Source organism: Paramormyrops kingsleyae, chromosome 10 (genome assembly GCF_048594095.1).
Source record: "Paramormyrops kingsleyae isolate MSU_618 chromosome 10, PKINGS_0.4, whole genome shotgun sequence".
Lineage (NCBI taxonomy): Eukaryota > Metazoa > Chordata > Actinopteri > Osteoglossiformes > Mormyridae > Paramormyrops > Paramormyrops kingsleyae.
Genome location: NC_132806.1, coordinates 4,519,831 through 4,542,552, shown reverse-complemented (window position 1 = coordinate 4,542,552; position 22,722 = coordinate 4,519,831). Strand labels below are relative to the sequence as shown.

At 45.4% G+C, this 22,722-nt stretch overlaps 1 protein-coding gene across 1 annotated transcript; it reads right to left on the bottom strand.

The window, feature by feature from the left end:
- Nucleotides 1-9,728: 9,728 nt before the first annotated feature.
- Nucleotides 9,729-11,576, bottom strand: LOC140593225 (uncharacterized). Its single transcript, XM_072717162.1, has 2 exons — nt 11,524-11,576; nt 9,729-11,413 (listed from the first exon to the last, which is right to left on the bottom strand). Exon 2 carries the CDS (start codon nt 10,521-10,523, stop codon nt 9,729-9,731), a length of 795 nt encoding a protein of 264 aa, XP_072573263.1. The 5' UTR covers nt 10,524-11,413; nt 11,524-11,576.
- Between the last annotated feature and the right edge of the window lie 11,146 nt (nt 11,577-22,722).

Below are 22,722 nucleotides of genomic sequence, written 5' to 3'. Positions count from 1 at the left end.
GGCAAAAGATTGCTGACAGACTATATGCATAAGTATGGGGTTCCATTTGTGCCAAAAATATGTCGATATGCGTCATGCATGTTGTCCTGATGTGTCGTCTGACTGTTTTGAAGGACAAAAAAATAGCTTTTTCCTGACACACCTTCCAAATAATCTGTTAGCACAAAGGGGGCATCTGATAGTTTTTTAGAGACGTGGTAACCTTAAGATTTTACTTGATCTTGTAATTCACCAACAGTCATCCTTGGGGATTTTTTGCCTCTCTTACAATCCTCCTCACTGTAAGTGGGGAAAAACAATCTTGGGTCCTCTTCCAGGGGGCTTCCAGTTGTTGTCCACTTTTTTATTACTGCCCTAACAGTAGAAACGGGCATTTTAAGGCAAGTAGCTATTTTTTAATACCCAATCCCTGACTTATGAAGGTCAACACACTTCTCCCTCATTTGGTTTGTATGTTCTCTTACCTTTCCCATGTTGATGGATGACTAAGGGAATTTGGGCTCTGCGTCACCTCATGTTCGTATCCCTGTTAACCAGGAAGTCATGGATTACAGCTTGAAGGTTCCTCTTCACTCCATTCAACTCAAAGATGTGCAAATTAAAGGGGAAACATACTTCAGTTACATTGTGTTCACTATCATTTCCAGGGGTGCCAATAATCTTGGCACATGTGTTTTGTTAAAGATCATTATTTCTTGATGAAGGGATGTTTCCTTGGAATAAATTTATGTTAATGAAACGATGGATTTTTCTCATTTTTTCAGTGTGACATGAAGCTGCTTCACCAAAAGGTGGATTTTTTCTAACCCTTTTTACAAATCTTTACAAGGGCTGCCAATAATTGTGGAGGGCGCTGCAAACAGGTCCAACTAGGCTCATACTGACCAGTTAAATGTGGTAAGTCAGTCATAGGACAGTGTGCCTATCAGGCAGGTAATAGGAAGATGGGTTATTTTTGCACTTTAAGCTACTAACAATGAAAATACTCTCCTAAATCACAATATCCATGTTGTTTTGAAAACAAAGTAATTTGAAAATCTGAAAAGGCATTAGATCAACATATCTAGTTATCTGAAATTGGCTTTATTCGGAATATTACAAATTATGAACAAAAACGGACAATACAAACAAATAAAAGAATATGCATGACAGAATTAAAGCTAGAATGTTTTTGCAGCGGTGGGTTTAGTTTATGTATTAGCTCACATTAGAGAAACAGCATAAATGCTACTTGTAGGTATACAGTTATAACTGTAACTGCACGTAAAAACAGCAAAATATAATTGCTTACTTTCCGTGGAAACAGTCTGTTGAATTTATGGGCTAGCGGAGAACATCGTGTAATTCTGTTCTACGCATGCGCTCTAAATCAGAATGTGTTATTCTGATCGGGCTAATATAATCTCAGAACACCGGTACTAATTATTTTATTTATTTATTTTTATTTTTTTTTTCCCCCTTGTCGTGTCCGGCAGTTTAGCAAGCAGGATGTTAGTCTGGGAGCTTTATTGTGCCAACACTTTTATTTTGCCAAGTGGAGCTTCGGATTTAAGCTCCTCTTGTTACTTGAGGTATACTCTTTATTAATCGGTTGTATGTCATTGCGCCACAAAGCCGGAGCTGACAGGGGGGGTTAGTGGGAAAGAGATAGAGAGAGAAAGTGAGAAAGGAGAGAAAGGGGTGAGAGACAGAGGAAGTAGAAAAATAAATAAATGCATAATAAAAATAAAAATAAAATAAGGAGGGAGGTCAGAGAGAGAGACAGGGAAAGAGAAATAATACATAAACAGTAGAACAAAAAAGAAAGAGTAATAAGAGGACAGCTTCTGCATCTTGCTGCTTTACACCGTATCATCACACCAGCTGCTGTATCTGAAAGATAAGATCCAGGGACACACACAAACAGTATACACACAAAGAAACCAGTGGTACTATTATGACATGGGAATGTGCTTGTGTCAGTATCTGCTCCTGGAATTAAATACGTTAATACCAACGAAAGAAAATAAATATATATGCATAAGCAGACCACCAGGAACACTGTCTAAATATCGTCGTACCCGTATCTGCATCTGAGAGGAGGGAGTGGAAGCCACACACCAACTTTCACACACACTCTCACACCCACACCCATACAAGGAGAAACAGGGGTAAAATAGGGGATGAGAGCCCTAGGCTCTCCTGTGTGTATGTGTGCGTGCATGTCTATGTGTGTGTGCGTTCTAAGTGTATGTGTGTTGATATGAAAGTGTGTGTATGTGTGCGTGTGCATATGTACGTGTATGTGTGTGTGTGTACGCATACGTGTATGTGTTTGTGTACGCATCTGTGTATGTGTGTATGTTTGTGTGTTGTGAGTGTATGTATGAGTGTGCAGGTTAACATGGAATGATTCCCAGTGAGTGTGCGAGGCCACAACAACGCCGCCCCGGAGCCCCGAGACGGCCGGGAAAGCCCCGACGGGTCATGGACCCAGCCGCCCCACAGCGGCCAGGTACCCGGGCCCCCCGCTACCGGAAGGCTGCGCGTCCACCCAAGGAAGGCAGGGGGGGAGGCACCGGGCGCCCCCCACCGGCGAGCACGAGCCAGGAACCCCACGGCCACAGGCGGCCACCGTCACACTCTGGCGCTCGGTACCAAGTACCCCGAGCACACAGAGCAACCAGATGATAAAGCATAACTCCCAATTCCCTATAAGGACTTCTAAGTCCTGATTGGTCACAAAACACCCCGTGGGGGCCCCGCCAGCCCCGGGGAGACCCGCCCCCCCCCAAGAACCCCCACCCGGGGGACCAGGGGGACGCCCCGAGAGCCACCAAGCACACCCGCCCCTGGCTACCCCGACCCCCCCTCCCCCAAGCCCAGATCCCAACCCTCCCTCCCCAGCCCCCGTACCCTCCCTCCCCCAAGTCCCCTCACTGCCGCCCCCACACCGCCCCATCATCCACGTGCTCCCCGTACTCCCCGTACCAGGACAAACATGCAGACACACCGATCCATGTATGCACTCATACACACACTCAGACACACACTCCCAGTCACACCTGCTCGTCTTTGAGGTCCGGTAGCAGATGCCCTGGACTTGCCCAGTGGACGGCCCAGAGGATGTTCCCCACCCCCCCAGATCGCAGGCGAGCGGGCACCCCGCCGGAGACCGGCAGCACCCCCCAGATGCAGCCGCCCCACCCCCAAGCCCACCCACCGGCGCCCGCCGCCCCCGCCACACCCAGGACCCCTCACCCCGTCCGCCCCCCAACCGCCCCCCACCCACCTTGATCATTGATGGTGTACATGTGTGTGAGCTAAGGTGTCGTTGAGATATGGGGGAGCATATGGGGAAAAGACACCCACCGGCCCCCCCAAGCCCTAAGTGTCTAAAGTGGAGTTAAAATAGAGGGGAAGGGAGCTGCGCAGTCCAGCTGCGGGCTGCAGAAGCAGCCGACCCAGGACCTGCCCAGCTCCCCCCGCCCTCCAAGGCCCTATGTGGATGAGTGGTGTGACGTGGATGTATGTCTAAAATGCAGTTAAGATAATGAGGGGGGGATGAGTGGCTAATCGCCCCCCCTTCCCTCTGTGTGGTGCGGTGTGATGTCTATATGTGGCGTCTAATGTGTAAGATGGGGGGTGAATAGCTGATCACCCCCCATTACCTATGTGTGGTGTAGGTGGATGCGGGCCGGCAGGGGGGGCGTGGGGCGATAGTCGACAGTGCCGCAGGGCAGCGGGCGCCAGGCAAGGCACGCCCGGACGCACGGCGCCAACACCCAGGGGGACACCCCCGCCCCCCGCCGCAGCGCCCCCCCGCCCCAACCCAAGGAGGTGTCTGGGGCCTCATCTGCGCCGGCATCGCCGACGAGCCATTCATACCCAGATACCCACATTCACCAAACACTCGCACCCCACCACACCCGCACCACCCCAACACCGATGTGCTCCCCCGTCCCAGGCCATACATGCAGACAAACAGAGCATGCATACTCACCGGATACACACATACAGACACGCACGCCCAACACGCACACCCTCACCAGATACACACACAGACACGCATGCCCACACGCACACACTCACCAGATACACACACACAGACACGCACGCCCAACACGCACACCCTCACCAGATACACACACAGACACGCACGCCCACACACCAGATACACACATAGACACGCACACCCACACGCACACACTCACCAGATACACACACACACAGGCATGCACGCCCACACGCACACACTCATCTCGAGGCCCAACAGCAGATGCCCTGGAATTGTCCAGTGGTCGGCTCCAGAGGCTGTTCCCCCACCCCCCAGGTCGCAGGCTAGTGGCCCCCCGCCGAAGGCCGGCAGCCCCCCATGGACGCCGCCGCCCCGCACCCGGGCCCGCCCGGCAAAAACACCCGCCACCCCCGCCATCCCCCAACTCCCCCGGTTCGCTCACCACCCCCCTTGATCAGTGGGAATGGGCGTATGTGTGGAGCTAGGGTGCAGTTAAAATGTGGGGGGACACAAGTGGGGGATGGATACCCCAGCCAGAGCTGCGGTCCTCCCCCCCCAGCCCCCACAGGCCCTCAATGTCTAAAGTGGAGTTAAAATAGAGGGGAAGGGAGTCGCGCTGTCCAGCTGTGGGCTGCCGAAGCAGCCGACCCAGGACCTGCACAGCTCCCCCCACCCTCCAATGCCCTATGTGAAAAAGTGGTGTGACATGAATGTATGTCTAAAGTGCAATTAAAATAATACAGAGGGGGGTGAGTGGCTAGTCACCCCCCCCTTCCCTCTGTGTGATGCAGTGTGGTGTTGTGGGTGTGGTGTCTAGAGTGGAATTAAAAGAGATGGGGGGTGACTAGCTGATCACCCCCCAGTACCTATATGGAGTGTGGTGTAGGTGGGTGTGGGCTGTAGGGGCTGTGGGGGAATAGGTGGTAATGCAGCAGGGCAGCGGGCATCCAGCATGACGCGCCCGGATGCGCGGCACCAAAGCCCACGGGGGCGCTACCACCCCCGCCGAAGCACCCCCGCCCCAACCCGAGGGGGGTATCCGGAGCCTCATCTGCGAAGGCCTCGCTGACGAGCCGCTCTCACACAAACACCTACACTCACCAGACAGACTGACCTGGGACCTATACCCTCTATACCCTGCCCCGATGCCCTCCCCCCAGAGGCCAGCATGCCCAGAGGCTCCCAGAGCGACACCCTAGTCAGTCCCACATGGGAAGGGGCGCCCAGGGGGAGACCGGCCCCCCCGGCACTGACGAGGCCCCCACCCCACTAGCGGGCCCCCCGGAGCCCCGCGCTCCACCCCGCACCCACGAGGCCCTAGCCACCCGGCCAGGGCCGGCGCCCCCCGCCCAGGCCGCCAGGCCCCCCCCGCGCCCACCGGGTAGACGCCCCCAGCCCCCCCACCCCGCCAGCCCAGGGGCGACCCACAACCCCCAGCCCAGGAACCGCAGGCCCCCAGCCCCACGGAGCCACCGGCACCCACACCCCCCAGAGCCCCCCCACCATCCAAGGGACACAAGGAACAGCAAAGCCATGACCCCACACACCCACTAAGTGATGGAGTCAATTATTGGGGACCAGAGAGAGTTGAAATTGGCTAATTGATTCTTGGAGGAAGCAGACATTCGCTCCATACTAATGTGGTCCAACAAGAGACCTTTGTACTGATTAATACTCAGATTGTTTTTTGATTTCCAATTCACAAGAATAGTTTTCTTGGCGATACACAAGGCGGTGAGAACCATTTGTGTTGCACTACCCTCCAGATCCATATTACTTACATCGCCTAGCAAGCATAATCTCGGGGAGGCCGGAATATTATACCCTAAACACGTAGATAAGTCTTCGCATACCCTCTGCCAAAATGGGTGAACAGCTGTGCATTCCCACATAGCGTGCATATAGTTATCTGGTGCATTATTTGTGCAGTAAGGGCAGGTGTCGGATTCTATGAGGCCCATCTTGAACATCCTTTGTCCTGTGTAGTGTGTTCTATGGAGAGTCTTATATTGTATGAGTTGCAGATTGGGTTTTTTGGTCATTCTAAAAGTATTTAAACATATTTGTGTCCAGATGTTCTGGTCTATATTAATCGATAAATCAATTTCCCATTTTGAGGTTGGAAGAGATCGTTTAAATCTGACACTGATCTATATATTTTTGACATTGTTTTAGGCGCATGGATTCTCAGTAGTTGGGTTACCTTTGTAGGTAATTGTAGATTTAATTCATCATGTCCGTATTTAACCCGCAGTATATATTTAAGTTGGTGGTACTCTAGAAACTTGCTTCTCTGAATATTGTATTGTGAGACAAGTTCTCCAAATGTAATAAATTGTCCATTTTGGATAATATGCTCTAGATACCGTATGCCTTTATCCCTCCATACAGTGAAATTTAACACTTTCTTGTTCAGTAGGATGTCTGGATTGTTCCAGATGGGCGTTCGTTGGCATGGGGTTAGCGAGGATTTGTTTAATTTAAGAAAGTCCCACCAGGCTGTCAGAGATGTTCTAATATTAATACTTAGGAAACATTTATGGTGTTTGATACTAGAGCTGATAAATGGCAAATCGGAGATATCTAAATTATCACAGAACTCCTGTTCTATATTTAGCCATAGTCTGTCTAGCGGGCTTGGATTAATCCATTTCAAAACATATTGTAATCTATTGGCAAGAAAGTAGTAGTAAAAATGTGGCAAATCTAAACCTCCGCATTGTTTAGTCTTTTGTAAGGTTTTTAAACTAATTCTTGGTGGTTTATCATGCCATAGAAATTTGGAAATGTGTGAATTTAATGAATTGAACCAGGCAGAAGAGGGTTTATAGGGGATCATTGAGAACAAATAGTTAATTTTGGGTAGAACCATCATTTTAATAGAGGCCACCCTCCCCATGAGTGATATGGGCTGGGTTTTCCACCGTATAAGATCGTCTTCTATTGTTTTAAGAAGTGGAGTAAAGTTTAATTTTTGCAGGTCTGACAACCTGGGGGAAATATTTATACCTAAATATTTGATATTTCCTGATTGTAATGTAGCAGTTGGCGCATTTTGAAAATCGCAGTTTATAGGCAGGACTGTGGATTTTGACCAGTTGATGGAATACTCAGAGATTGATGAAAATCTTTCTATGACTGAAATTGTGTGAGATAGGGAGGATTGAGAGTTTGGAAGGAAAATTAATACATCATCTGCATAAAGACTTATCTTATGAAGCTCATTTTTAATTTGAATACCTGCAATATCTCTATTTTGTCTTATCATGGCTGCTAGAGGTTCAATAAAAATAGCGAAGAGAGAGGGGGAGAGTGCGCAGCCTTGTCTAGTACCCCTCTGGAGAAGAAAGCTTGGTGAAGTTTGGTCGTTTGTCCTGACTGATGCATTAGGAGAGCTGTATAGAATTTTAATCCAGTTAATAAAAGATGATCCAAACCCAAATTTATTTAGTGCTGCTATAAGAAATTTCCAATTTACCCTGTCAAAAGCCTTTTCTGCATCTAAAGAAATAATTGTAGTTTCTAGTTTGTTAATGGTAGAGTAATCCATTAAGTTAATTAACCTGCGTGTGTTGGCTGCCGACTGTCTACCTTTGATGAAGCCTGTTTGATCAGGGTGTATTATGAAAGGGGTGACTTTCTCCAGTTTTTTTGCTAAAGCTTTACATATTAATTTCAGATCTGTGTTTATTAGTGATATGGGACGATAACTAGATGGGAGCGTGGGGTCCTTACCTGGTTTTAGGAGTAAACTAATATTGGCCGAGTTCATAGTTAAAGGTAATTTGCCGCTTTCTCTAATATGACATACCATTCTATGGAAAGTGGGCTCTAACGTAGTCCAAAATTCTTTATAGAATTCTGCTGGAAAACCATCTGGTCCCGGAGCCTTATTGTTGGCCATATGCTGAAGGGCATCATGGAGTTCTGCCACTGAAATGGGTGCCTCCAGTGCCATTACCTGATCTTCCTGTAATTTTGGAAGATTTATATTGTTAAGGAATTCATCAATATCAGCCTGTGGTGGATCAATCTGTGACTTATATAAATTTTCATAGAAATTTCTAAAGGTGTTGTTTATTTCATCTGGGTCATGTGTAATATTACCTAATAGGTCTTTTACGGAAGAGATTGTTGTTTTTTCCTTGTTCAGCTTTAATTGGTTGGCTAAAAATCTACCTGATTTGTTGATTTGTTCGAAATTTTCCAGTCTAAGCCTTTGTACCAAGAACTGTGTTTTTTTCTCATTAATCTCGTTTAATTTAAGTTTTGTTTTCCTTAATTCATTCAGAATGCATTCCTGGGTTGCGGCTACATATTCACTTTCTAAAGTTTTAATCTTTTGCTCTAGTTCTAATATTAGTGAATTTTCTACTCTTTTCTTATGTGAGGAATAAGAAATTATCTTACCTCGCATGACTGCTTTCCCTGCCTCCCAAAGAACACAAGCTGAGATTCCTGGTGTGTCATTGTCCTCCAAGTATAATGCCCACTCCTGTTTGAAATAATTTATAAAATTTTCATCTTTAAGTAATGATGTATTAAATCTCCAATGTTTGATTGGCGGAGTGACCTTTGTGTTAGTCAGAGTGAGGGAGACTGGGGCGTGGTCGCTGATAGTGATAGGGTGGATCTGAACCGCTGAAGTGTCCCTCATTTTGGAGCTACTGATTAGAAAGTGGTCTAGGCGGGAGTATGATCGGTGTACAGACGAGAAAAAAGTATATTCTCTAAGAGTGGGATGATGAGAACGCCAAGCATCACATAGACCACGGTCCCTCATATATTGTTTCAGGATTTCTGGGGATTGCCAGTTCCTATAGCTACCTGCGTTACTAAACCTATAAATTTCAGGGTTAAAAATCAGGTTGAAGTCCCCTCCTATAAGAAGTGTGGTGTCAGAATGATCAGAAAGTGAGGTGAAAAGAGTGTGAAAAAAGGAGTCGTCGTCAACATTTGGGCCATATATACTAGCGATACATATGTTCATGTTTTGGATAGATAAGTTGACTATAATGAATCTACCTTCTGGGTCTGTATTAGTGTTAATGGTAGTAAAGTGTATTTTTTTATTAATCAGTATGGCCACTCCTCTCTGTTTTGAGTTGTATCCAGCTGAATATACATGAGGGAACTGTGGTGAGGTGAGTGCATCTGCTGCTGTTTTGGACAGATGTGTCTCTTGTAGGAGGACAATGTCTGCTTGTAAATCTTTCAGGTGATTAAAAACTTTTAGCCTCTTTACTCTGGAGCCAACACCACGTACATTCCATGTGACAAACCTTATTGTGCTCATGTTTAAACTAACTCGCCGGGTGTGAGGAGCTTGCTAGGTGTGTGTGTCTGTGCGTGCCTATGCTCACCTGTGCTTATATGTGCGCATAAGTGCCTATGTACCTCTATGTGCGTGTGAAGTACATATGTGTGTGATGTGTCTATGTGTATGGTCTGTTTATGTGCTGCTTGTGTGCGTACGTTATGTGTGATGCATTTATGCATAATCATGGTGTTATACGTTATATATAGGAGAAGAGAGAAGAAGAAAAGAGGAGAGAAAATAACAGCTAAATTAAAGAACAGAAAGAGAAAAAGCGGGGTGCAGTCACTAGTAAGACGTGGGCACATCTTACCTCAGGCTATGCTATGAGACCAGCAGTTATTATATTAACGGAGACATACCTTGGAAAAGTTAGCGTTTTTTTTTTTTTTTTGTCCCCAGGATTATTTTACTCTAGTATAGCCAGGGGGTAGTATCCCGATCGCGATAAAGTTGTCCGTTGACATACAACCTGTCCATGGTGATGACCGCTCGGGAACCTCCGTCTATGAGACGCTTCCTCACGGGAAACAGGACCCGGCGTCGCTCCAGGATCTCCTTAGGGAACTGGTCGTTGACACTGAAGTTCGTCCCCTTCAGTTCCCTGCCTCGGCTTTTAACCAGCTCCTTTTGCTTGAAGTGCTCGAATTTTGCCACGATGGGTCGTGGTCTATGGCCGTCGGGTCTTTTACCTCCAAGGCGGTGCACACGATGGAAGGTGATGTTACTTGTGGTCTCCGCTGGAAGTTTGAGCTGATTATGGATGAAGTTCTTCACCGTGGTTTCGGGATTTTCGTCCGCTGCTTCTGGGATGCCTGCAAAAACGAGGTTGTCCCTCATGCTTCTCGCCTGGAGATCCAAAACCGCTTCTTTGATTTTCTTGTTTTCTAACGAGAGCTGGCCCAGGCCCTCTGTGAGGGATTTCACGGACTCTCTGAGAGCCGCGTTCTCCTTAGCGAGCGTCTCCACCTGTTTCTGGCTGAACTCCAGAGACTCACGCATCGCCTGGAATTCCCTATGGAGAATTTCTAATAGGGACATACGTGCGTCGAAGCTCGATAGCCTCTTATCAATGGAGTCCAGAATGTTTGCCAGGTCTTCCCTAGGTGGGGAGGCCGCCTCGGGTGAATCCTCGGGTCTGCTCCTCTTGGTGGATGAAGCGGTTTTGCTGGTGGTCGGAGTCTCGGTGAGAGGCTTTGGTTTCCCCATTATAATCCGGTCAAAACACTCGTCGATGAAAGTAAATAGGTTATCCAATCCGTCCACAGACTCCTCCAGAGTGAAGATTTTAAATGAACCGCAATTAATTATATACTTTTTACTTATTTACTCACTTAATTTTAGGTTATTCTAAGTTGGCGAAGATACCTAATTACTTGTTGTTAGTTTGTTTTAGAAGCGTGCCGCCATGTTGAATACTGCCGAAAGTCTCGTGAAGTCTCGTTCCACTCCTACCGCATAGCTGATCGTAACCTGATCGTTTTTATGATAAAACTAAACATAAGCCTTGTCAGGTTTTGGAAGGACCAGTTATCTATATGTACCACATAAACTATGTTGCCACCTGGTCTTTTTATTTTGCTTTTTCATTATTTCAGCACATTATAACGTTAACAAAAATACTGTATTCACTTTGCATGTATATGTAAATGCATTATAATCTTGGAGTTATATGAGGAGTACAAGGAAGCAATAACTAAAAAAGGGAACACTGTAGCTGTACATAAAGCCAGGGGAAAAGGCTTGGCAAAAGATTGCTGACAGACTATATGCATAAGTATGGGGTTCCATTTGTGCCAAAAATATGTCGATATGCGTCATGCATGTTGTCCTGATGTGTCGTCTGACTGTTTTGAAGGACAAAAAAATAGCTTTTTCCTGACACACCTTCCAAATAATCTGTTAGCACAAAGGGGGCATCTGATAGTTTTTTAGAGACGTGGTAACCTTAAGATTTTACTTGATCTTGTAATTCACCAACAGTCATCCTTGGGGATTTTTTGCCTCTCTTACAATCCTCCTCACTGTAAGTGGGGAAAAACAATCTTGGGTCCTCTTCCAGGGGGCTTCCAGTTGTTGTCCACTTTTTTATTACTGCCCTAACAGTAGAAACGGGCATTTTAAGGCAAGTAGCTATTTTTTAATACCCAATCCCTGACTTATGAAGGTCAACACACTTCTCCCTCATTTGGTTTGTATGATCTCTTACCTTTCCCATGTTGATGGATGACTAAGGGAATTTGGGCTCTGCGTCACCTCATGTTCGTATCCCTGTTAACCAGGAAGTCATGGATTACAGCTTGAAGGTTCCTCTTCACTCCATTTAACTCAAAGATGTGCAAATTAAAGGGGAAACATACTTCAGTTACATTGTGTTCACTATCATTTCCAGGGGTGCCAATAATCGTGGCACATGTGTTTTGTTAAAGATCATTATTTCTTGATGAAGGGATGTTTCCTTGGAATAAATTTATGTTAATGAAACGATGGATTTTTCTCATTTTTTCAGTGTGACATGAAGCTGCTTCACCAAAAGGTGGATTTTTTCTAACCCTTTTTACAAATCTTTACAAGGGCTGCCAATAATTGTGGAGGGCGCTGCAAACAGGTCCAACTAGGCTCATACTGACCAGTTAAATGTGGTAAGTCAGTCATAGGACAGTGTGCCTATCAGGCAGGTAATAGGAAGATGGGTTATTTTTGCACTTTAAGCTACTAACAATGAAAATACTCTCCTAAATCACAATATCCATGTTGTTTTGAAAACAAAGTAATTTGAAAATCTGAAAAGGCATTAGATCAACATATCTAGTTATCTGAAATTGGCTTTATTCGGAATATTACAAATTATGAACAAAAACGGACAATACAAACAAATAAAAGAATATGCATGACAGAATTAAAGCTAGAATGTTTTTGCAGCGGTGGGTTTAGTTTATGTATTAGCTCACATTAGAGAAACAGCATAAATGCTACTTGTAGGTATACAGTTATAACTGTAACTGCACGTAAAAACAGCAAAATATAATTGCTTACTTTCCGTGGAAACAGTCTGTTGAATTTATGGGCTAGCGGAGAACATCGTGTAATTCTGTTCTACGCATGCGCTCTAAATCAGAATGTGTTATTCTGATCGGGCTAATATAATCTCAGAACACCGGTACTAATTAAGAAATGTAATACGTATGGGACAGCTTTCAAAAACGCAGTACCACGTACAGTACCTTTTCAATATCGGTATCCCATGCAGCGGGATTTACATTTACAACTCAAAGAAAATTAGTAAAATATAGAAGTATCTTCTTATACGTGCAGCATGAATGAATTAAAATCACTGCGTTGCATACTTAATAAATCTATGTGTGTCGTTTTCAAAACGACTCCAAATAAGCCACAAAATAAGGGCATTAATCAGGAATGCCTTTCTGCTGTGCGACTGCGCAAACCTTCCTGTTTTGGGGGGGGGGGGGGCAATCGTGCGCACGGTCACGGTAAAATGTAAACAGATAAATTGTGAATTAATCTAACTTCAGGTTCTTGAATTGTAGGAGGCTTGTGTGGCATAACCTTGTTCAGCATACCGATATCAATATATGTATCGGTATCGCTGTACGATTCATCTTATAAAATTCCATTCTTATTATTATTATATACGACTACTATAATTATTGTTATGTTATTATTTAATTATGTTATCGCTGCGTTGCTTGGTTACATTAGACGTCTGGGCACGTGGGACGCTGCAAATTTGAAACACGCAGCTTCACTTCCGTCTCTGGACCAAGATGGCGAGGTACGATAAATGTCTGCTCCCATTTTATTATGTTAATTATCTTACACTTTAGTATCTGTCAAATTTGCATGTATATTAAAATGTTTCTAAGTAAAATCAGTATATTTTAGTTTATATTAAATTTTTCGGCGTGTTCTTTCCTGCGCTTGAGTAAATTTGCGCGTGATTGTGAGTAAAATCAGTATATTGCTATTAAATAAAGTTAATATTGTTCTGGGCTGCTGTGTTAATTACTTTTAAATTTTATGTGCAAGTCGGCTAGTTTCCTGTGCTGCAAAGTCTAGTTGATATGTCCCTTTTCCGCGTACGCCTTCCCGCGCTTTCATGTTACTGTACGTTCGGCTGCTGATGCGGGTCGGTGCTGCCTACAGCAGTGATATTCCACCAGACCAGGAGAGGGCGGATGTGTTGCAACAAACACAAATAAAGGCAGTGTAGCGAAACGGGTAAACTTTATCTGGTGACTGAAATCGGTATATTGCTATTAAATAAAATTTAAATTGTCCCAGGCTTCTGTTTTGATTATTTTTAAATTTTATGTGAAAGATAGCTAGTTTCCTATGCAGTAATGCGGCTGTTGATTGCAAAGGTGTGGGTCTGTGCAGACCTGTATTCTATGTGTCTGGAGTGACTGACAGCTCCATTGCATTGCCTGTATGTTGTTTTTCCTCATTCAGAATCAGAAGAATGGCTAAAGCTGTCAGCTGGAGCGACGACCAGTACTGGGCGACTTGGGACAAGTGGGGAGAGGCGATTGACTGGGGAGAAGAGGAAGAGCTGTGCTCCGCAGCAGAATCACCCTCTGACCAGGCTGACGGTTCCATCGTCTCACACACCCGAAAGCCAATTGCCAAGGCAGTTAGCTGGACGGATGATGTGTATTGGGCAGCCTGGGACAAGTGGGAGGAGATCATCTGCTGGGGCAATGGAGAAGAGTGCTTCCCAGTAACTGCACCCACCAACCAGCCTGGGAGGGATAAGCGGTTAGATGCACATGGGTTGGAGGCCTTTGTGCTAAATAAAAGGACAATCTCCATAAAGCCTGCAGACGACCACCAAGACAGGCTGAAGGTAGGAGCTGTACTGGTAGACCTCTGCCAGTTTGATCTTGAATATTTAGATCAAAGTAATGTTAATTTTGAAATAGTAGAAGTACAGATTGGAGAAGTGAAATTGGAGGAGACTGCAGAGAGGGGTTTTGATTCAGCAGTTGAATTGGAAATTATGGATGTAGAGATAGAAGTTGTAGACGGTGAATTCCAGCTGAATGCTGTTAATTGGAACATTGCTGAAACTAAAGTGGATAAATTATCAGTGGAACACCTCAATGTAAATGATCCAGAAGCAGGCAGTGTGAAGGTGTCCACATCAATTGGCAATGTGGTGAAGGTGCCCCTGCAAACAGGGCATGGGAAACAGAAGAAAGGAAAGAACCGGCAAAATTAGAGCCCACTGCCAACCACGAGAGCCGGTGGCTGAAGCTGAACATCCTTCTCAGCCTCTTATTTGAATTTGCCCCATTGAACCATTCACCTTCATACTTACAGCATCTCTAAAATACTTTAAATTGTAAACATGTTTCTTCTCTACATCCATTTATTTCTTATCTATTATGCAATGTAAAGGGATTCTTACTAATAATAATGCTAACTAATAGTAATGTAACTGTTTTGCTTATGTTTGGAAGTCCTGGGTTAAGGATAGCTAGCTTAGAACCAGAGTTTTTGTGTGCGTGCTTGCATGCTGGTGTGTGTGCGTATCTGCCTGTATGTATGCCTGTGTGTGTGGGTGCAAGTGTAACTGTGCATGCCTGTGTGCTTGCGTGCCTGCCTGCCTGTATGCGTACCTGTGGGCGTGCGTGCGTGTGTGTGGGCCTGTGTGTGTGCGCTTGCCTGTGTTCTTGTGCATGCCTATGTACATGTGTGTGTCTGTACCTGTCTGTGTGCCTGAGTGTGTGCGTGCCTGCCTGCGTGCAATTGTGTGTGCGTGTGTGCCTGTATGTGTCTGCATGCGTGCAAGTATGTGTCTGCGTGCGCGCCTGTGTGTGTCTGCGTGCGCGCCTGTGTGTGTCTGCGTGCGCGCCTGTGTCTGCGTCCATGCCTTCGTGCATGTGTGTGCGTGCCTGTATGTATGCCTGTGTGTGTGTGTGTGTGCAAGTGTAACTGTGCATGCCTGTGTGCTTGCGTGCCTGCGTCCCTGTCTGCGTGCATGCCTGCCTGTATGCGTACCTGTGGGCGTGCGTGCGTGTGTGTGGGCCTGTGTGTGTGCGCTTGCCTGTGTTCTTGTGCATGCCTATGTACATGCTTGTGTCTGTACCTGTCTGTGTGCCTGCGTGTGTGCGTGCCTGCCTGCGTGCAATTGTGTGTGCGTGCGTGCCTGTATGTGTCTGCATGCGTGCAAGTATGTGTCTGCGTGCGCGCCTGTGTGTGTCTGCGTCCATGCGTGCCTGTGTCTGCGTCCATGCCTTCGTGCATGTGTGTGCGTGCCTGTATGTATGCCTGTGTGTGTGCAAGTGTAACTGTGTATGCCTGTGTGCTTGCGTGCGTGCGTCCCTGTCTGCGTGCATGCCTGCCTGTATGCGTACCTGTGGGCATGCGTGCCTGTGCGTGTGTGTGGGCCTGTGTGTGTGCGCGTGCCAGTGTTCTTGTGTGCATGCCTGTGTACATGCGTGTGTCCGTACCTGTGTGTGTGCGTGCCTGCCTGCGTGCAATTGTGCGTGCGTGCGTGCCAGTATGTGTCTGCGTGCGTGCCTGCTTGTGTGCGTGCCTGTATGCGTGCTTCTGTGCTCGCCTGCCTGCCTGTCTGTCTGTGTGCATGCGTCCCAGGCTGTGTTTGTGCCTGTATGCATGCCTGTGTGCGTGCATGCGTGCCTGTCGTTGTACCTGTCCGTGTGCCTGTGTGTGTCTTCTCCGGAGAGTCGCCACCTTGTCGTGGTGGGGAGGCTTGCGTGTGCCAAAGATCCCGAGAGCGATACCGTCTGGAGCCACGCTCCTGGTAGGGTCACCCTTGGCGGTAAGGTTGAGGGGGAGGTGCCAGACAAAGCGCGACTCAAGAAAGACCTCAACAGCGGAGCAGGCGGAGGATTGTGTCCAGGCATGCAGGTGGATCACAACAACGGCTGTGAAGGTGGAAGAAGGCTGCAGCAGAGATGGACCTTCAGCTGTCTTGGAGTCCATGCCGTTGATAATAGGTTTGTCTCTGTCAAGGACCGTGTGGTGGCTGTTTATGCCCCAGTCTCCCCACATTAAAAGAAGCCACGCACCTGTTGGGATAAGGTTTGTGGTTCGAGAATTGGCCTCTTCAGCCATCTGAAGATCCACAATAAGGACCCCCCAGGTGGACCATCATACTCGATTCCGAGTGATCGCCGATGATGCTTGTGTGTCTCTGTGTGCATGCATGCCTGTATGCCTGCGTACGTGCGTGCCTGTGTGCATGAGTGCCTGCCTGTGTACGTGCGTACCTGTGTGCACCATTCACACCTATGGTCAACTTGGTAACTCCAATTAACCTCAGTATGTTCCCAGAGGTGGGTGGCACGGTGCTGCCTTCTACGGGATTCCGTACACCAATCATGATATGGCAGTCCTAAATCAAACATGCTCCGGCTCTTTGTCCGTCATGGCTGCTCTGCTGACTGCGTGCCTATTCACGGAACAGACGGTCTCTTAGTCGAACTGAGCAGTGGTTTGTGGTTTATTCCATCCCTTGGTGTAGCAGACCTTCAGACAGAGGTGGCTGCCCTGCAGACTGCAGTTGAAAAAGTGATCAGTCAGACACTTGACACTGTAAAGACCGTTAAAGGTGAATTATCCACAGTGAAGCAGGTAGCTCTGCAAAACCATGAGGCAATGGATCTCCTATTAACTGAGAAAGGTGGTGTTTGTGCTATAGTGGGGAAAGAATGTTGCGCGTACATCCCTGATTCCTCTCAGGCTGTGCAGGATCTAGAGGACGCAGTGCACAAACAGCTGTCTGAGATGCATGAAGAGCATGGCCTGTTTGAGTACAGCTGGGACAATTGGTTCTCCTCACTGATTCCGGGTTTATCCGGGGTGATTAAACCATTAACTTTTAGTATATTGCTTTTGCTTGTAGTGTTGCTACTAATCATATTGCTAGTTCTGTCTTCCCAGGCAAAATCTCTTATGTTCCTGCGGGCTCCCTCTTTTCCATACGTGGATGATCCTCCCATTCCTGCCTGGCTCTACGGACCTCAGCCCCCGGTCGTCATCAATGTCACCAGCAACACCAACACCGCTGGTGACTCGTGTTCCATCCAACCGCCACCGGCCCGCTTCTGCCCGTTGCGCTTTCGTCCGGAGGACTACTACACCGTGGACTCTGATTATTTGTGAACAGCGCGGATCTCGCGTGTTCAAAAGGGGGGAGTGTAGAAGAAAAATTGGACATTGGTAGGCCCGGGAGGGGAGGCATATTGGGTCTGTTATGTCTTAGGCCTTAGGCAAGAAGAGATTGTTTTGAATACTGCTCTACGTTTGAGCTCCATTTTTTGGTGTTTTGTGACCAATCAGGACTTAGAAGTCCTTATAGGGAATTGGGAGTTATGCTTTATCAACTGGTTGCTCTGTGTGCTCGGGGTACTTGGTACCGAGCGCCAGAGTGTGATGGGAACGTTTGTTGGAATTGCTGGAATAAAAGATTTTCTTTACTCGCCAAACTGAGAGGTCCAGACTTTTATTCTAGGTAACTCTCTGTGTTATCACATTGTAAAAAAAATCTGTAAAATAAGTCAAAAGTCTGGCAGCGGGGGTGCCATGCAAAACCTGTTAACGGTGAATTTTTTTTTCAGAAAACATGGTTAAAATCTGTTAAAATACAGTAACTTTAACTGATAGGAATACAAATTTATACCATACTTCAACAGGTTTTGTAAGTTTTCTAACACATTAAGTAAGTTTAATAGCATTTTTCAAGGTTGAATGATTATCTGTGTAAAAAAAAATCACTAAATATTTTTGAAAACTGTCAATTTTAATTAAATACCCTGTAAAACATTTAATTTAACCTGTAATTTGAAGGTTTTTAAGATATAACTAAACATAAGCCTTGTCAGGTTTTGGAAGGGCCAGTTATCTATATGTACCACATAAACTATGTTGCCACCTGGTCTTTTTATTTTGCTTTTTCATTATTTCAGCACATTATAACGTTAACAAAAATACTGTATTCACTTTGCATGTATATGTAAATGCATTATAATCTTGGAGTTATATGAGGAGTACAAGGAAGCAATAACTAAAAAAGGGAACACTGTAGCTGTACATAAAGCCAGGGGAAAAGGCTTGGCAAAAGATTGCTGACAGACTATATGCATAAGTATGGGGTTCCATTTGTGCCAAAAATATGTCGATATGCGTCATGCATGTTGTCCTGATGTGTCGTCTGACTGTTTTGAAGGACAAAAAAATAGCTTTTTCCTGACACACCTTCCAAATAATCTGTTAGCACAAAGGGGGCATCTGATAGTTTTTTAGAGACGTGGTAACCTTAAGATTTTACTTGATCTTGTAATTCACCAACAGTCATCCTTGGGGATTTTTTGCCTCTCTTACAATCCTCCTCACTGTAAGTGGGGAAAAACAATCTTGGGTCCTCTTCCAGGGGGCTTCCAGTTGTTGTCCATTTTTTTATTACTGCCCTAACAGTAGAAACGGGCATTTTAAGGCAAGTAGCTATTTTTTAATACCCAATCCCTGACTTATGAAGGTCAACACACTTCTCCCTCATTTGGTTTGTATGTTCTCTTACCTTTCCCATGTTGATGGATGACTAAGGGAATTTGGGCTCTGTGTCACCTCATGTTCGTATCCCTGTTAACCAGGAAGTCATGGATTACAGCTTGAAGGTTCCTCTTCACTCCATTCAACTCAAAGATGTGCAAATTAAAGGGGAAACATACTTCAGTTACATTGTGTTCACTATCATTTCCAGGGGTGCCAATAATCGTGGCACATGTGTTTTGTTAAAGATCATTATTTCTTGATGAAGGGATGTTTCCTTGGAATAAATTTATGTTAATGAAACGATGGATTTTTCTCATTTTTTCAGTGTGACATGAAGCTGCTTCACCAAAAGGTGGATTTTTTCTAACCCTTTTTACAAATCTTTACAAGGGCTGCCAATAATTGTGGAGGGCGCTGCAAACAGGTCCAACTAGGCTCATACTGACCAGTTAAATGTGGTAAGTCAGTCATAGGACAGTGTGCCTATCAGGCAGGTAATAGGAAGATGGGTTATTTTTGCACTTTAAGCTACTAACAATGAAAATACTCTCCTAAATCACAATATCCATGTTGTTTTGAAAACAAAGTAATTTGAAAATCTGAAAAGGCATTAGATCAACATATCTAGTTATCTGAAATTGGCTTTATTCGGAATATTACAAATTATGAACAAAAACGGACAATACAAACAAATAAAAGAATATGCATGACAGAATTAAAGCTAGAATGTTTTTGCAGCGGTGGGTTTAGTTTATGTATTAGCTCACATTAGAGAAACAGCATAAATGCTACTTGTAGGTATACAGTTATAACTGTAACTGCACGTAAAAACAGCAAAATATAATTGCTTACTTTCCGTGGAAACAGTCTGTTGAATTTATGGGCTAGCGGAGAACATCGTGTAATTCTGTTCTACGCATGCGCTCTAAATCAGAATGTGTTATTCTGATCGGGCTAATATAATCTCAGAACACCGGTACTAATTAAGAAATGTAATACGTACGGAACAGCTTTCAAAAACGCAGTACCACGTACAGTACCTTTTCAATATCGGTATCCCATGCAGCGGGATTTACATTTACAACTCAAAGATAATTAGTAAAATATAGAAGTATCTTCTTATACGTGCAGCATGAATGAATTAAAATCACAGCGTTGCATACTTAATAAATCTATGTGTGTCGTTTTCAAAATAAGCCACAAAATAAGGGCATTAATCAGGAATTTCTTTCTGCTGTGCGACTGCGCAAACCTTCCTGTTTTTTTTGGGGGGGGGGCAATCGTGCACGGTCACGGTAAAATGTAAACAGATAAATTGTGAAATAATCTAACTTCAGTTTCTTGAATTGTAGGATCGAGGCTTGTGTGGCATAACCTTGTTCAGCATACCGATATCAATATGTATCGGTATCGCTGTACGATTCATCTTATAAAATTCCATTCTTATTATTATTATATACAACTACTATAAGTATTGTTATGTTATTATTTAATTATGTTATCGCTGCGTTGCTTGGTTACATTAGACGTCTGGGCACGTGGGACGCTGCAAATTTGAAACACGCAGCTTCACTTCCGTTTCTGGACCAAGATGGCGAGGTACGATAAATGTCTGCTCCCATTTTATTATCTTAATTATCTTACACTTTAGTATCTGTCAAATTTGCATGTATATTAAAATGTTTCTAAGTAAAATCAGTATATTTTAGTTTATATAAAATTTTGTGGCGTGTTCTTTCCTGCGCTTGAGTAAATTTGCGCGTGATTGTGAGTAAAATCAGTATATTGCTATTAAATAAAGTTAATATTGTTCTGGGCTGCTGTGTTAATTACTTTTAAATTTTATGTGCAAGTCGGCTAGTTTCCTGTGCTGCAAAGTCTAGTTGATATGTCCCTTTTCCGCGTACGCCTTCCCGCGCTTTCATGTTACTGTACGTTCGGCTGCGAATGCGGATGGTTGCGGTCGGTGCTGCCTACAGCAGTGATATTCCACCAGACCAGGAGAGGGCGGATGTGTTGCAACAAACACAAATAAAGGCAGTGTAGCGAAACGGGTAAACTTTGTCTGGTGACTGAAATCGGTATATTGCTATTAAATAAAATTTAAATTGTCCCAGGCTTCTGTTTTGATTATTTTTAAATTTTATGTGAAAGATAGCTAGTTTCCTATGCAGTAATGCGGCTGTTGATTGCAAAGGTGTGGGTCTGTGCAGACCTGTATTCTATGTGTCTGGAGTGACTGACAGCTCCATTGCATTGCCTGTATGTTGTTTTTCCTCATTCAGAATCAGAAGAATGACTAAAGCTGTCAGCTGGAGCGACGACCAGTACTGGGCGACTTGGGACAAGTGGGGAGAGGCGATTGACTGGGGAGAAGAGGAAGAGCTGTGCTCCGCAGCAGAATCACCCTCTGACCAGGCTGACGGTTCCATCGTCTCACACACCCGAAAGCCAATTGCCAAGGCAGTTAGCTGGACGGATGATGTGTATTGGGCAGCCTGGGACAAGTGGGAGGAGATCATCTGCTGGGGCGATGGAGAAGAGTGCTTCCCAGTAACTGCACCCACCAACCAGCCTGGGAGGGATAAGCGGTTAGATGCACATGGGTTGGAGGCCTTTGTGCTAAATAAAAGGACAATCTCCATAAAGCCTGCAGACGACCACCAAGACAGGCTGAAGGTAGGAGCTGTACTGGTAGACCTCTGCCAGTTTGATCTTGAATATTTAGATCAAAGTAATGTTAATTTTGAAATAGTAGAAGTACAGATTGGAGAAGTGAAATTGGAGGAGACTGCAGAGAGGGGTTTTGATTCAGCAGTTGAATTGGAAATTATGGATGTAGAGATAGAAGTTGTAGACGGTGAATTCCAGCTGAATGCTGTTAATTGGAACATTGCTGAAACTAAAGTGGATAAATTATCAGTGGAACACCTCAATGTAAATGATCCAGAAGCAGGCAGTGTGAAGGTGTCCACATCAATTGGCAATGTGGTGAAGGTGCCCCTGCAAACAGGGCATGGGAAACAGAAGAAAGGAAAGAACCGGCAAAATTAGAGCCCACTGCCAACCACGAGAGCCGGTGGCTGAAGCTGAACATCCTTCTCAGCCTCTTATTTGAATTTGCCCCATTGAACCATTCACCTTCATACTTACAGCATCTCTAAAATACTTTAAATTGTAAACATGTTTCTTCTCTACATCCATTTATTTCTTATCTATTATGCAATGTAAAGGGATTTTTACTAATAATAATGCTAACTAATAGTAATGTAACTGTTTTGCTTATGTTTGGAAGTCCTGGGTTAAGGATACCTAGCTTAGAACCAGAGTTTTTGTGTGCGTGCGTGCGTGTGTGTGGGCCTGTGTGTGTGCGCTTGCCTGTGTTCTTGTGCATGCCTATGTACATGCGTGTGTCTGTACCTGTCTGTGTGCCTGCCTGCGTGTGTGCGTGCCAGCCTGCGTGCAATTTTGTGTGTGCGTGCGTGCCTGTATGTGTCTGCATGCGTGCAAGTATGTGTCTGCGTGCGCGCCTTTGTGTGTCTGCGTGCGCGCCTGTGTGTGTCTGCGTGCGCGCCTGTGTGTGTCAGCGTGCGCGCCTGTGTCTGTGTCCATGCCTTCATGCATGTGTGTGCGTGCCTGTATGTATGCCTGTGTGTGTGTGTGTGTGTGTGTGTGTGTGTGTGTGCAAGTGTAACTGTGCATGCCTGTGTGCTTGCGTGCGTGCGTCCCTGTCTGCGTGCATGCCTGCCTGTATGCGTACCTGTGGGTGTGCGTGCCTGTGCGTGTGTGTGGGCCTGTGTGTGTGCGCGTACCTGTGGGCGTGCGTGCCTGTGCATGCCTGTGTACAAGCGTGTGTCCGTACCTGTGT